The sequence below is a fragment of the Macaca fascicularis genome, chromosome 20 (assembly GCF_037993035.2).
Source record: "Macaca fascicularis isolate 582-1 chromosome 20, T2T-MFA8v1.1".
Classification (NCBI taxonomy): domain Eukaryota; kingdom Metazoa; phylum Chordata; class Mammalia; order Primates; family Cercopithecidae; genus Macaca; species Macaca fascicularis.
In genome coordinates, this window is record NC_088394.1 from 68,618,727 (window position 1) to 68,634,620 (window position 15,894).

At 40.6% G+C, this 15,894-nt stretch overlaps 1 protein-coding gene across 5 annotated transcripts in view; it reads left to right on the forward strand.

Annotated features, from left to right (window-relative positions):
* The window catches only part of AP1G1 (adaptor related protein complex 1 subunit gamma 1), a 90,602-nt gene that overhangs the window by 64,373 nt on the left and 10,335 nt on the right, over window positions 1-15,894 (forward strand). For all 5 annotated transcript variants that reach the window (XM_065536669.1, XM_045382603.2, XM_065536670.1 and 2 more), the window contains 7 exons: window positions 92-146; window positions 3,776-3,898; window positions 4,128-4,217; window positions 5,449-5,576; window positions 7,735-7,839; window positions 8,813-8,954; window positions 9,152-9,278. In XM_065536669.1, the coding sequence (XP_065392741.1) occupies window positions 92-146; window positions 3,776-3,898; window positions 4,128-4,217; window positions 5,449-5,576; window positions 7,735-7,839; window positions 8,813-8,954; window positions 9,152-9,278 (770 nt within the window). The remainder of the gene's footprint in view (window positions 1-91; window positions 147-3,775; window positions 3,899-4,127; window positions 4,218-5,448; window positions 5,577-7,734; window positions 7,840-8,812; window positions 8,955-9,151; window positions 9,279-15,894) is intronic.

The following is a 15,894-nucleotide window of genomic DNA, read 5'->3' on the forward strand; positions in this document are numbered from 1 at the left end:
TGTGAGTCACGCTGCTAGGGCAGGTTTTTCTAGTCACTGAAAACAGTATATTTTGCTGGTTCCAATTGTTCCTTTCCATTGTTTTTTTCAGGTATGCACCTTCCAAACGATGGCATATAGACACAATTATGCGTGTTTTGACAACGGTAAGTACTTTTTTTCAGACAGCACATACAGAGTGCTGGGATATACTAATAAATGTGGCATACAAATCCTTTGTTATCGTGAGGTTTATGTTCTAGTCAGGGAGGTAAGAAATTCACAAGTAAATAGGTAACATTAAAGTCAGTTAAGAATAAATGCCATGAAGAAAAACCTAAAGCAGCATGGAGGAATATAATGATGGCAGGATAAGGTGGGATATAGGGCAACTGGCCAAGTGTTTTAGATTAGAGTAGTCAGGGAGGTCTCTCAGAGGAGATAACGGCATAACATTTGAGTAGAGACCTTAGAGACATGAGGTACGAGCCATGCAGAGATCTTGAGGAATAGTGTACCATACAGAGGGAACACTAAGTGCAAAGACCCGAGGTAGGAGCAAGCATGGCTTGCTTGGAGAGCAACAGAAAGGCAAGTAAAACTGTAAAGTGAGAGAGGCAGAGAATGGTAGGAAGGATGTCAGAGACATAAGCAGGGGCCAGACTATGTAGGCCTCATGGGAGCTTGCATTTTATTTTGAATATGTTAGGAAGCCATTGCAGGGTTTTGAATGGCTAAAGTTACTCAGGATTTGAAATCCTGTTTTGGGTGGGATCCTTTCTTTGGCATTCTTGCAGAAATTTGGGGTTTCTGTGTTTATTATTCAATTAGTAGGCAAGGATTAGGTATTTAAGAGTAAAAATGCAAGTGCAGTGACATGTAAGAAAAAACCATTTCCATCTAATTAAGTCACTACAAGTAGATACTGTAAAGGAAAAGTCACAAATTTAACCATGTTAAAATTAAAAACTTGAATAACAAAAAGGGGAACAGTCTACAGATTTAAAAGGCAAATAAGGCCTGGCGCGGTGGCTCAAGCCCGTAATCCCAGCACTTTGGGAGGCTGAGATGGGCGGATCACGAGGTCAGGAGATCGAGACCATCCTGGCTAACACGGTGAAACCCCATCTCTACTAAAAATACAAAAAACTAGCCGGGCGTGGTGGCGGGCGCCTGTAGTCCCAGCTACTCGGGAGGCTGAGGCAGGAGAATGGCGTGAACCCGGGAGGCGGAGCTTGCAGTGAGCTGAGATCGCACCAGTGCCCTCCAGCCTGGGTGACATAGCGAGTCTCCGTCTCAAAAAAAAAAGTAAATAAATAAATAAAAAATTTAAAAAAAGGCAAATTAACAACTGGGGGAAAAGTGAGGTATCATTTTTTCACATTTCATAATTTTTAATCTAATTCCCAGTATTAGAAAATAGAGAAACAGGCAGTATTCTTCACTTTATGGGAGTGTAGGATGATGCCATCTTTTTACTGTGCAGTTTGGTAGTATGTAGGAAAAACCTTAAATTATACCCTTTGATTAATTAATTCAATTTTTAGGACTTTAGCCTGAAAAAATAATAGGACAAGTACACAAAAATGTGTACGTAAAAGTATTCATCCTAATCTTGTTTATAGTAGGAGAAAATTTGTTGACATATGAAATTATGACTTATATGTATTTGTTGCTGTGGAATTCTCTGGGGTGTACTCACGTTTTAGTTTACTTACAATGAATTAACTTGGTAAAAGGTTAAAAGTTAATAAATTAGATTAACAAGGGGAAAAATTATAATCTAACAAAATGTAATGAACATGATGAAGAATCAGGACATATTTTCCTAGTTTTCACGAGGCTCAAAAGAAGGGAGAAGGCCGGGCGCGGTGGCTCAAGCCTGTAATCCCAGCACTTTGGGAGGCCGAGACGGGTGGATCACAAGGTCAGGAGATCGAGACCATCCTGGCTAACATGGTGAAACCCCGTCTCTACTAAAAATACAAAAAACTAGCCGGGCGAGGTGGCGGGCGCCTGTAGTCCCAGCTACTCGGGAGGCTGAGGCAGGAGAATGGCGTAAACTCGGGAGGCGGAGCTTGCAGTGGGCTGAGATCCGGCCACTGCACTCCAGCCTGGGTGACAGAGCGAGACTCCGTCTCAAAAAAAAAAAAAAAAAAAAAAAAAAGAAGGGAGAAATGGGCACTCCTGAAGGAAAGTGTTTATAAGAATTCAAAAGCTTTTTTAATATGCCCCTGATTTTATTTTTCTAATTGACTTGTGTTCTCTTATTATGATCATGTGATTTGTTTTCTTTAGTCTGTTATGTGCTGGGTTACATTGATATTTGAATGCCTAACCAGCCTTACATACCTGGGATACATCGTCAGAGTGTATATTTTTTTTTATATATTTGTTCGGTTTGATTTGCCAATATTTTGTTATTTTTATATCTATATTCATGAGAGAGATTGGCCTATAGTTTTCTCTTATAAAGTTGTTTTTGACTCGTGTTATTTAGAAGTATGTTCTTTTAATCTCCAAATATTTTGGCATATTTTTGCAGCTGTCTTTGTGTTGCAGATTTCTAGTTTAATTCTGTGTGGTCTAAGAACATATTTTGTATGATTTATGTTCTTTGAAATTTGTTAAGATATTTTTTGTGACCCAGAAGGTGGTCTTTCTTGGTTCATTGTTAAGTTTGAGAAAAATGTGTATTCTGCTGCTGTTGAATGAAGCAGTCTTATTATACATGCCCATTAGATCACCCTGATGCTTTCTTGTATTTAATGCACTCTGCTTTAGGGAAGGATGTAAATAAGCTATACTGCAAATTACCTGCTTTTTAGCTTCTCACCTTTCCTTTTGACCATTTTCCCAAAATTCTTCCTCTTTGTGTTTCTTAACCGTAGTGGTCTGATAAAACCGTGATCACCTAGCTGTTTTTTGTTTGTTTGTTTGTTTTTTCCTTTCCAAAATACACATGGTTAGGACTGGTCTCAGTCTTATAAATTAAATCTGTTGTTCTATTTAGGAATGGGAGATTGACCAAGGTTGGGTGATAAAGTTTTAAACCTTTACATCATCATCATCATCATTAGTAGTAGTAGTAGTAGTAGTAGTAGTAGTAGTAGTAGTAGTAGTAGTGATGGAGTCTTGTTGTGTGGCCCAGGCTTGTGTCAAACTCCTGGCCTCAAGCAGTCCTCTTGCTTCAGCCTCCCAAAGTGCTGGGATTACAGGTGTGAGCCATTGTGCCCAGCCTTGCTTTTAATTTGGACAAAGAGAAAATTTTTAAAAATAAAATTTAAAAATTTAACATATTTAAGTAAGACTTTGAAGTTTGAGCTGTTATGAACCTGAGAATTGGAACCAAATTTATCTTTAGGGTGTTTTGTAGAATTCTTCTTTTAAAAGCAACAATAATAGCTGGGCACAGTGGCACACGCCTGTAATCCCAGCACTTTGGGAGGCCAAGGCAGGTAGATCATCTGAGGTCAGGAGTTCGAGACCAGCCTGACCAACATGGTGAAACCCCATCTCTACTAAAAATAGAAAAATTAGCCAGGCATGGTGGCGTGCACCTGTAGTCCCAGCTATTTGGGAGGCTGAGGCATGAGAATCACTTGAACCTGGGAGGTGGAGGTTGCAGTGAGCCAAGATCGCGCTTTTGTACTCCAGCCTGGGTGACAGAGCGAGACTCTGTCTCAAAAAAAGAAAGAAAGAAAGAAAAAAGAAACACACAGTAATAATAATAGCTAACACTTGTTATCATCACTGCTGTGTGTTTCTAGGGGTAATTGTCTGCATTTCCTTTTAGGCAGGAAGTTATGTTCGTGATGATGCAGTCCCCAATTTAATCCAGTTAATAACTAACAGTGTGGAGATGCATGCCTATACTGTCCAGCGCCTGTACAAAGCAATTCTTGGTGATTATTCTCAAGTAAGTACTTCATTCAGCTATTTTAGCTAAGGGATAATTTTACTCTCAAATTTTCTGGTATATTTTTCTTCTTTTTTTTTCCCCTCCTCTCTCCCCTTTGGTATGTCTTTATTTCTAATACTCTAGATATGCACAGTTTTGATCTTTATTATGAGATGACCTATTATTTGCATTAAATGACTTTGGAAAAATTGAAGTCCTTGAGAAATGTTGACTTTTCTTTTCACAGCAACCTTTGGTACAAGTGGCTGCATGGTGTATAGGTGAATATGGTGATCTTCTTGTATCTGGCCAGTGTGAAGAGGAAGAGCCTATTCAGGTACTCCTTGTCACTCTTGGTTAAGTGGGGGAAAATAGTGGTTTTGGTTATAGGAGAGTAGTGTTTAATGGGGAGTTGAGGTTGATTCCTTGAAAACTTTTTAGGCCAGGTGTGGTGGCTCATGCCCATAATCCCAGCACTTTGGGAGGCTGAGATGGAAGCATTGCTTGAGCCCAGGAGTTTGAGACCAGCCTGGGCAACATGGTGAAACTCTGTCTCTACAAAAGACACAAATATTAGCCAGGTATGATGGTATCTAGTCCTAGCTACTCAGGAGTGAGACCCTGTCTCAAAATATTTTAAAAAATATCCAACTTTTCAAAGAATCGAACTAGAATTATATTGGAAAACCTGCCAATTTTTGAAACGGAACTTATTGAGCCATTGTGAGATTTTTTTTTTTTTTTTTTAAAAGACAGAGTCTCACTCTGTCACCCAAGCTGGAGTTCCGTGGCAGGATCACAACTCACTGCAGCCTTAATCTCCTGGGTTTCAAGCGATCTTCCCACCTCAGCCTCCTGAGTAGCTGGTACTATAGGCATTCACCACCATGCCTGGCTGATTCTACTTTTTATAGAGACAGGATTTCACCATGTTGCCCAGGCTGGTCTTGAACACCTGGACTCAAGCAGTCTGCCTGCCTTGGCCTCTCAAAGTGTTGAGATTGACAGACGTGAGCTACTTTGCCCGGCCCCATTGTAAGATTTTAAAACCACTTTAGACCCAACTCTCTGTCCTAGTGGACTGAATTAATTGTTTCTCTTACCTTCTGGCTGATAAACAGGAAGAAATGAGACATGTGTCTATGTTCTTATTGGCACATTAAAGGACTGGCTTTAAAAGGGAAAATTTTTAAATTTTCCTTTAAAAAAGGAAAATTTTAAAATTGCCCTTTTAAAAGGCAACAGCACTTAAACTCTGTATGTTTTTCTTTTCTTCTTCTGTTTCTGCCACTTGAAGTTCTAATATTGCTTCTTAGCCCCAATGGTCATTTTTCACTCTTTTTACCCTCACCTGCTGTAGTTGATAGAACCAGAGCACTTTTTTTACCCCCATCTACTCTGTTAATAGAACACCTTGGACAGTTACCCTAGTAAAGCACATGTTGAGTTAGAGGCTTTTGTAATGGTAGGATTGTCTTTCTGGCTGCATCCACTGACTTAATACCAGATTTAGATGCCTAATCATGCTACTCATTCTTCATTGTCTTCTTTTTCCTCCTCCTCCTCAGGTAACAGAGGATGAAGTATTGGATATTTTAGAAAGTGTCCTAATCTCTAATATGTCCACCTCTGTGACACGAGGTTATGCCCTCACTGCCATTATGAAGCTTTCTACTCGATTCACTTGTACTGTAAAGTGAGTATTGAAGAAACACAGGGTGAACAGGTTTTGTAATTAAAAACAAAACAACAAAAAAAACTTGACATCCTGGAAATTTTCAAGCATAACAAAAGTAGAGGGAATAATAACACAAATTTGCATTACTTATTTCTCAACAGTCACAATGATCAATTAATAGTTAATCTTTATTCATCAGCACTTTGTTCCCTCTCATTCTTTTACTCCCTTGTGGATTATTTTGAAGCAAAAAAGTTAGGGAGTTTTGTTTGTTTGTTTGTTTGTTTGTTGAGACAGGGTCTCGCTCTCTTACCCAGGATGGAGTGCAGTGGTGCCATCATAGTTTACTGCAACCTTGAACTCCTGGGCTTAAGGGATCTTCCTGTCTCAGCCTCCCGAGGAGCTGGGACTACAGGTGCACACAATTGTGCCTGGCTAATTTTTAAATTTTTTTTTTTTTTTTTTGAGACAGAGTCTCGCTCTGTCACCCAGGCTGGAGCGCAGTGGCCGGATCTCGGCTCACTGCAAGCTCCGCCTGCCTCCCGGGTTTACGCCATTCTCCTGCCTCAGCCTCCCGAGTAGCTGGGACTACAGGCGCCCGCCACCTCGCCCGGCTAGTTTTTTGTATTTTTCTTTTTAGTAGAGACGGGGTTTCACCATGTTAGCCAGGATGGTCTCTATCTCCTGACCTCGTGATCCACCCGTCTCGGCCTACCAAAGTGCTGGGATTACAGGCTTGAGCCACCGCGCCCGGCCAATTTTTTTGTAGAGAAAAAATTTTTAAATGTTTTTGTTTGTTGCCCAGGCTGGTCTTGAACTCTTAGGCTCAAGCGATTCTCCTGCCCTGGCCTCCCAAAGTGCGGGGATTACAGATGTGACCCACTCCACCTGGCCTAAAAGTTATGTTTTTAGAATGAGATTTCTAATAACCTTTTTTTTTCTTTTTAAGTTGAGAATCTACTTCTCCACATAAAGGTTTTGGTTTATTTGTATTTTATATTTCATTTTGTTTGATGACAGTTTGCTCTGTTGCCCAGGCTGGAATGCAGTGGCATACGATCTCGACTCACTGCAACCTCCACCTCCAGGGTTCTAGCAATTCTCCTGCCTTAGCCTCCCGAGTAGCTGGGATTACAGGTGCGCACCACCACGCCTGGCTAATTTTTGTATTTTTTGGTGGAGATGGGGTTTCACCATTTTGGCCAGACTGGTCTCGAACTCCTGACCTTGTAATCTGGCCAAGGTTTTGGTTTTTTTTTTTTTTTTTTTTGAGACGGAGTCTCGCTCTGTCGCCTAGGCTGGAGTGCAGTGGCCGGATCTCAGCTCATTGCAAGCTCTGCCTCCCGGGTTCACGCCATTCTCCTGCCTCAGCCTCCCGAGTAGCTGGGACTACAGGCGCCCGCCACCTTGCCCAGCTAGTTTTTTGTATTTCTTAATAGAGACGGGGTTTCACCGTGTTAGCCAGGATGGTTTCGATCTCCTGACCTCGTGATTCGCCCGTCTCGGCCTCCCAAAGTGCTGGGATTAGGTTTTGGTTTTTTATATTTTGACATGTCTTAATAGGAATACAATCATGAATGTTTTGGTGATTAAATATTTTAATTCTTCTCTTTGCTATTTTGAATAAAGTAGATTCTCAGGTCAGTTTCCCATATTTAAGGCAAACTTAGTTCTTGTAGTCTTTCTGCTTTACTTTTAAATGTGAAGTCTTATAAAAAATGGTATTGAATTACTTTTAAAATTCTGAACTGGAAGAATGTGGGGTCAACATTTTGATGCTCTGACCCTTTTATAGATTAAAAATTATTTTAAAATTATCAAAGAAGAGAATGAACAGTACAGATTTTTTTTTGTGGCAAAGTAATAGTTGGTACTTTTGTCTAGCAAAGTTTAGGGAGTGGCATATATATAGGTTTTTTCCACACCATCATTGCTGCAGAATGGGGGCGGCATGTTTAATGGACAAAAATCTAGTGTTGCAATGAGAATAGTACAATGTGAATGTCAGATAAATGGATGAAAATGAAGTGTTTTGTTTTTGAAAAATTATATAAATTAAGAAAAGATGAGTATTTCAGTATTATAACCAGAAAATTCTGGCTTATTAAACATTATCTCTGCTTATTTGTGAATTTTCTTTTGGTTATTTGATTTTGTTTGTCATTTTATCCTATAGCCGAATTAAGAAAGTGGTTTCCATCTATGGAAGCAGCATTGATGTGGAACTCCAGCAGAGGGCAGTAGAATATAATGCACTTTTCAAGAAATATGACCACATGAGGTGAGCGAAAGAAACTAAGTAATGCGTGTATATCTTAGTATCCTGGCTAAATTGTCATGGTAATTCATAAAGAAGATTCATTCCTTGTGCTTTATTAATTGGTCCTCATATCCCTATTTAGTTCTAATTGCTTGACTGCTTCTGTTTTGTCCGTCTTCTGTTCTGCCTAGTCTCTAAAGAAATAAATTAACTCCCTTCTTTCATTCCACCTCCAACCCTTACATTTTTTTGGTATGGAAATTTTGCTTTATTTTCTATTTTATTTAGTTAAGAAGTGGGAGGCCGGGTGTGGTGGCTCACGCCTGTAATTCCAGCACTTTGGGAGGCCAACGTGGGCAGATCACGAGGTCAAGAGATTGAGACTGTCCTGGCTAACATGGTGAAACCCCATCTCTACTAAAAATACAAAAAAATTAGTTGGGCGTGGTGGCGCATGCCTGTAGTCCCAGCTACTCGGGAGGCTGAGGCAGCAGAATCATTTGAACCTGGGAAGTGGATGTTGCAATGAGCCAAGATCATGCCACTGCACTCCAGCCTGACGACAGAGTGAGACTCTGTCTCAAAAAAAAAAAAAGTAGGAGTTGTATTTTTTCAAGACAAATAATCTCATTCAAATTCCATTACTGTTAACATTTTAGTGTTTGTCATCTTGTTTTCTTCTATTATGCAGTATCTTCTTGACTGTTAATACCTATGGATTTACCTTTCTTTCATCTCAATCTCCCTACCACTGAAATATATGCTTTGGGATTTAGCTGGACAGTCTGTTTATTCAAGATTTTTTTGTCTGCCCTTAATCCAGCCAGGAATTTAGGTCATGTATTCTTGTAATCTACCTTCTATTTTAGTGTGTGTGTTGGATGGGGAGGGGAGATGGAGCTCCATGCTTGGGCTCAACATAGTTAATGGTGATTATTTTGGGTGGGGAATCTAGGTTAACTGCCTAGAATTTAACCACTTCAGATTCTTCTAGGTCTGCTCTACTTGAGAGAATGCCTGTCATGGAAAAAGTGACCACAAATGGCCCTACTGAGATTGTGCAGACAAATGGAGAGACAGAACCAGCTCCACTAGAGACCAAACCGCCACCCTCTGGGCCACAGCCCACCAGCCAGGTAGCCAGCCTTTCACTTGCTCATCTGGGGCTTCTTATGATTTTATAGTCCCTTATAGCTTGTCTCTTAGCTGAGTCCTTTTAATGTTCCTGGGTTGGTTGATGATTTCCTTCCTTATTTTTACATATTGAAAGAGCTTTGCTTTAGATGTAAACTAGACAAATAATAATGAATTGAGGTGTTGTTACCTTGTTTAGGCCAATGATTTATTGGATTTGTTGGGAGGAAATGACATAACACCTGTTATTCCAACTGCACCTACAAGCAAACCATCTTCTGCTGGTGGAGAACTTCTTGATTTGCTGGGAGACATCAACCTTACAGGTGAGGCCAGTCTGGAGCTATTTAATACCTGGGAAAAGATAGAGGCCTTGGAGAAAAACTAAACTGAACCCAGACTTTCCAGCATGTGAATCATTTGAAGATGGGAGAGGCTAAATGAGAAGCAAGAATCAAATCTTCACAATATCCGGGTTATACGTTGTCATGCTAATGCTCTTAAGATAATTTATAGGGATTTCTTAAAGGCAAACTTCTAATTTGGGGTGAATAAATTATTCATAGTTTTTTAAGATAGAAACTACTTTCCCTGGCCGGGCACAGTGGCTCACGCCTGTAATCCCAGCACTTCGGGAGGCCGAGGCAGGCAGATCACCTGAGGTCAGGAGTTCCAGACCAGCCTGGCCAACATGGTGAAAGCTGTCTTTATTAAAAATACAACAATTAGCCGGGTGAGTTGGTGCATACCTATAATCCCAGCTACTCCGGAGGTTGAGGCAGGAGAATTGCTTGAACCTGAGAGATGGAGGTTGCAGTAAGCCGAGATTGCACCACTGTGTACTGCAGCCTGGATGACAGAGCAAGACTCTGTCTCCAAAAAAAAAAACTACTTTCCCTTTCAAGCTCAAAAAATATATCCTGTATCACCTTTGCTTTTAGTGTCCCAAGACATGACTTCTTCTTGGTGTCTTCCCACTCATGGTTAGTTTTCAGTAGCTGTGACCATTTGTGGAGAGATGTTAACCTACTGCCTACCTTTTATCTTACTTCCCTTCCACACTTTCTGTAATTAAAGCAACTGAAGGAGCAATCACTCATAATATTGAAACATAACTTTTCATTTGGGAATATTTTTTCTTTTGTTCATATATAACATTCATTTGTAATCGACATGTTCAGCAATATGATAAACCCGAGTCCAATACAACTTTTTTTTTATTTTTAGTTTGAGATGGAGTCTTGCTCTGTTGCGCAGGCTGGAGTGCAGTGGTGCGATCTTGGCTCACTGCAAACTCCACCTCCTGGGTTCAAGCGATTCTCCTGCCTCAGCCTCCTGAGTAGCTGGGATCACAGGCGCGCACCACCGTGCCCTCCCTAATTTTCGTATTTTTAGTAGCAGTGGGGTTTCTCCATCTTGGTCAGGCTGTTCCCGAACTCCTGACCTCATGATCCACCTGCCTCGGCCTCCCAAAGTGCTGGAATTACCGACGTGAGCCACTTTGCTCGGCCTTTTTATATTTTGAGACAATCTCACTCTGTCAGCTAGACTGAAGTGCAGTGGCGTGATCTCAGCTCACTGCAGCCTCTGCCACCCGGGTTCAAGCAGTTCTCCTGCCTTAGCCTCCTGAATAGCTGGGATTACAGGTGCCTGCTACTGCGCCTGGCTAATTTTTGTAGTTTTAGTAGAGACAGGGTTTCACCATCTAGGCCAGGCTGGTCCCAACCTCGTGGTCCACCCGCCTCAGCCTCCCAAAGTGCTGGGATTACAGGCGTGAGCCACCGTGCCCAGCCCACAACTTCTGTCCTAAATTGCAGTGTAAAGTATAGCTGAAAGGTTAAAGTGCCTTTTTTTTTGTTTTTGTTTTTGTTTTTTGGAGACAGAGTCTTACTCTGTCAGCAAGGCTGGAGTGCAGTACAGTGGCACGATCTCGGCTCACTTCAAACTCTGCCTCCCGGGTTCAAGCAAACCTCCTTCCTCAGCCTCCTGAGTAACTGGGATTATAGGTGAATGCCACCACGCCCGGCTACTTTTTTGTATTTTTAGTAGAGACGGGGTTTTGCAGTCCTCTTTAAAAGGATAATGGAGAGTTAAAGCGTACCTGACCTTGAGTAAAAAATAGACATAGGATAATAAGTTGAATGGTTAGCTAAGCTCATTCCCACAGGCTGATTTTTTTTTTTTTTTTTTTTTTTTTTTGAGACGGAGTCTTGCTCTGTCGCCCAGGCTGGAGTGCAGTGGCCAGATCTCAGCTCACTGCAAGCTCCGCCTCCTGGGTTTATGCCATTCTCCTGCCTCAGCCTCCCGAGTAGCTGGGACTACAGGTGCCCACCACCACGCCCGGCTAGTTTTTTGTATTTTTTTAGTAGAGACGGGGTTTCGCCATGTTAGCCAGGATGGTCTCAATCTCCTGACCTCATGATCCGCCCGTCTCGGCCTCCCAAAGTCCTGGGATTACAGGCTGGAGCCACCACACCCGGCCCTGATTTTTTTTTTCCCTAATACAGTGGAGTCACAGAGTATAGGATTTATATCTGTGTCTTAACAAAATTTCAAAGTGTTACTTGTCATGTACGTATGAATCATTTATAAATGGTCAATTTCAAATCCTCAAATGCCAAAGCTATACTGGATAACTGGCAAAGAAAAAACAACCCCATAGTTAAACCATAGCATATACTTCACCAAACATGTTAGTATTTCCATGTTAGTATATAGCCTTCATAATTATAATTTTAGGTGACTAATACTTTATCAACAAGTTTGCACTATTGTTTACTCAGTTCCTTAGTATTGGGTAGTTTGGTTTTTTTTTTTTAAAAAAACAGAGCCTCGCTCTGTTGCCCAGGCTGGAGTACAGCAGCACAATCTCAGCTCACTGCAGTCTCTGCCTCCCGGGTTCAAGTGATTCTCCTGCCTCAGCCTCCCAAGTAGCTGGGATTTATTTATAGGCACGTGCCACCATGCCCAGCTAATTTTTGTATTTTTTTTAGTAGAGATGGGGTTTGCCCGTTGGCCAGGCTGGTCTTGAACTCGTGACCTCAGATGATCCGCCTGCATTGGCCTCCCAAAGTGCTGGGATTACAGGCATGACTCACCGCGCCTGGCCAGTATGGGGTATTTTGTTTCTAGATTTTTCTTACCTAGCGGCCTCAACAAATATTACATCAATTTGTTCTTATGTTGGATTAATTTCGTAGACTAAGTGACTTAGTCCTTCTGAATCTGGTTAAAATTAGGATGATTAATACTTACTGCATAAAGTATTTGTGAGGCCCATTGACCTATTCAGTGCATGATACATAGTAGTCACTTGGTAAATATTAGTTTACCTTTTCCTCAATTTATATGTTTAACTGCACAGTCATAAGCATTGTATATTATTATTATTATTATTATTTTTTTTTTTTTTTTTTTTGAGACAGAGTCTTGCTTAGTCGCCCAGGCTGGAGTGCGATGGCGCGATCTCGGCTCACTGCAAGCTCCGCCTCCCGGGTTCACGCCATTCTCCTGCCTCAGCCTCCCGAGTAGCTGGGACTACAGGCGCCCGCCGCCTCGCCCGGCTAATTTTTTGCATTTTTAGTAGAGACGGGGTTTCACCGTGTTAGCCAGGATGGTCTCGATCTCCTGACCTCGTGATCCGCCTGCCTCGGCCTCCCAAAGTGCTGGGATTACAGGCGTGAGCCACCGCGCCCGGCCGTATATTATTATTTTTAAAAGCCCTATTGGGTGAAAATTTGGTCTTATGTTTTATTTTTATTATTATTTTTTAAATTTTGTAGCCCTCTGCCGGAGTTGGCCAGCAGGGAGGGACCCTATTATTTTTTGATCACAGGGAATGTTTATTCACATATTTGTATTATAGATGAGGTTCCTTTCTGAACATTCTCCTTGTATCCTTAACTCATTTATTGTGGAGTCTTTTCTTTTTGTTCCTACTTTCTTGTTTTCCTAGTGTTATATGTTAAAGCAGAATGATAAAATATTAAAAAGTCTGGGTTTTCTTTCCTTATTCATAATGTGTTTTAAAGATGTTTTTCCACTTTTTACATTAAATTTAAAAATTTTGAATTCTAGATCTCTTAATTTATCATTACAGTTTTACACCATTATATAGAAATTTAAGTCAGTAGAAACTCAGAAGTAGATTTAGCATGTGTTTTTAAAGGATTTGGAGCAGTTTCTGCTTTTCTCCCGAACTACCTTGCTATACTTTTACAGGACCAAAAAAGGTGAAAATTTGAGGTAGTTGGGGACCTATATGCTGCCTGTATATCTTGAGTAGCCTCTGATTTTCCATGAGAACACATTTCTAAAATAGTTTTGAAAATGGGAATTGGGGAAAATTTTCTCGGTTAGATTTTTTAGACTAGGAGAACCATAGGAGTATTTGTTTGTCTACTTCATTGGTAATCTGCTGGACTGCACAAATGGTGTTTGCATTTATTTTAGCTTCTTGTGCTTGCTTAGCCATCTGCATTTCTGTTTTCTTTGCTAATTTTTAGTATGTCATTTACTTTTTTTTTGTTTTTGAGACAGTGTCTTGCTCTGTCACCCAGGCTGGAGTGCAATGGCGTGATCTCAGCTCACTGCACCCTTCACCTCCCAGGTTCAAGCCATTCTCCTGCCTCAGCCTCCCGAGTGGCTGGGACTACACGCGCGTGCCACCACACCCGGCTAATTTTTGTATTTTTAGTAGAGACGCTATGTTGGCCAGGCTGGTCTCAAACTCCTCACCTGATTACAGGCATGAGCCGCCACGCCCAGCCTGTCATTTATTTTTCTAGTGCTCTTTAGTATCTTTTTTCCCCCTCATTCTTGCTGTCAGTTTCTTAAAAAAAAAGATGATGTTCTAGCCTTCCTTTATTTCATTGTGTTAATGCTTTTGTAAATGGCATATTTTCAGTTAATTTCACAAGTAGTTTGAAATCTATTTAAATATAAAATACATTCTGGCTGGGCGCGGTGGCTCAAGCCTGTAATCCCAGCACTTTGGGAGGCCGAGACGGGCAGATCATGAAGTCAGGAGATTGAGACCATCCTGGCTAACATGGTGAAACCCCGTCTCTACTAAAAAGAATACAAAAAACTAGCCGGACGAGGTGGCGGGTGCCTGTAGTCCCAGCTACTCGGGAGGCTGAGGCAGGAGAATGGCGTGAACCCGGGAGGCGGAGCTTGCAGTGAGCCCAGATAGCGCCACTGCACTCCAGCCTGGGCGACAGAGCGAGACTCCATCTCAAAAAAAAAAAAAAAAAAAAAAAATATATATATATATATATATATATATATAAATACATTCTCTTACTTTTACTGTATTTTCTTATGCTGCTGCTTCGAATCTTGATTTCCCCCATGTTCTATGAATTATCTTCTATTGTGTGATTGTCAAGTTGTTCTTACTTGGAAAGATTAAATAAGAATGGTAATCTATTTCTTTTTCCCACCCCACTTTATACCACCCCTCACAGAGGGGGGTGTGTGTGTGTGTGTGTGTGTGTGTGTTAAAATTTGTTATACAGCATTTAACATCTACAAAATTCAATGAGTGTTTTGACCTACCTAGTTTGTAAAATAAAATATTAAGAGGGTTGATGTTCGTTGTGTATTTCCCTCTCATCCCATTTCTTTTTGATTCCAGAGGTAACTACTGTCTATCCTAAAGTAATGTTTAACATTGGTGTTTGCCATTCCTGTGCATTTCTTGATATAGTACATAGTATTGTTTTGCCAGTTTTTATCTTTTTAGACATGGTATCCAACTGAATGTGTTCTTTTCTGCACCTTTTGCTAAACATTGTAATTGTGAGAATGAGTTATGAATAATCCATGTTAAGTGTATTTCTAGGGAACTCACTTTTTACTGTTGTACATGTGTAGTATTTTAGTATATCAATATATCAGTTTACTTATTCATTATCAAGATGATATTTTGGTTGTTTACAGTATTTCACCATTAGAAGTGTTCCTGCTATAAATGCTTTTGGATGTATCTCCTAGTGAACACATGCAAGAATTAATTAAAAGCATTCCTAAGAAGGGGTAATGGGTTCTCAACTGGGGAAGATTGTGCCCTCCAGAGGTTGGCAGTGTCAAGATATTTTTGGTTGTTACAACTGGGAGGATGCTACTGTCTAATGCATAAAAGCCCAGGGATGCTACTTAATATCCTACAATAAACAAGGCAGCCCCCTACAACAAAGAATTAGGAAGCCTAAAAGCTGTTACTGTCAAGGTTGAGAAACCTCAGTTTAAGGATATACTGATGTTCAGCTCTACTGCTGCCAAATTACTCTCTAGATTGGTTGTGCCAGTTTACCTTCCTATAGCAGAGCTTAAAATTTCCCATTGTTCCATGTTCTTGCCAACATCTGGAATTATCAGGTATCGAAATTTTCACCATTCTGATAGACATGAGGTAGTATCTCACTATAATTTTAAATTCCACTTCCATCATTACTGGTAAAATTGAGCATATTTTTGTAAGATTCCCTTTTCATTCAGGTTTCCTTTTTTGTGACTTGCTTGTTTTTATATTTTGACACTTTTAAATTGGCTTATCCATTTCTTATTGGTTTATAGAAGACAGTATCATTTGGATACTTATAGCAAACGTTTTCTCACGTCTGTGGGCTCTCTCTCTTTACCTTTTTTTTTTTTTTTTTTGGTGACAGGGTCTTGCTGTGTCCCCCAGGCTGGAGTACAGTGGTACAATCACAGCTTACTGCAGCCTCAACTTTTCCGGCTCCAGTGATCCTCCCACTGCAGTCTCTCAAGTAGCTGGGACTACAGGCGCACACCACCATGCCCGGCTAATTTTTGTATTTATTTATTTTTTTTGTAGAGACAGGGTCTTGCCATGTTGCTCAGACTGTACTTTTTCTTACAGTATTTTTTAATAAACAAGTTGCTTGTTTTAAAGTACTTGAGTTTTTAGTTCTTTCT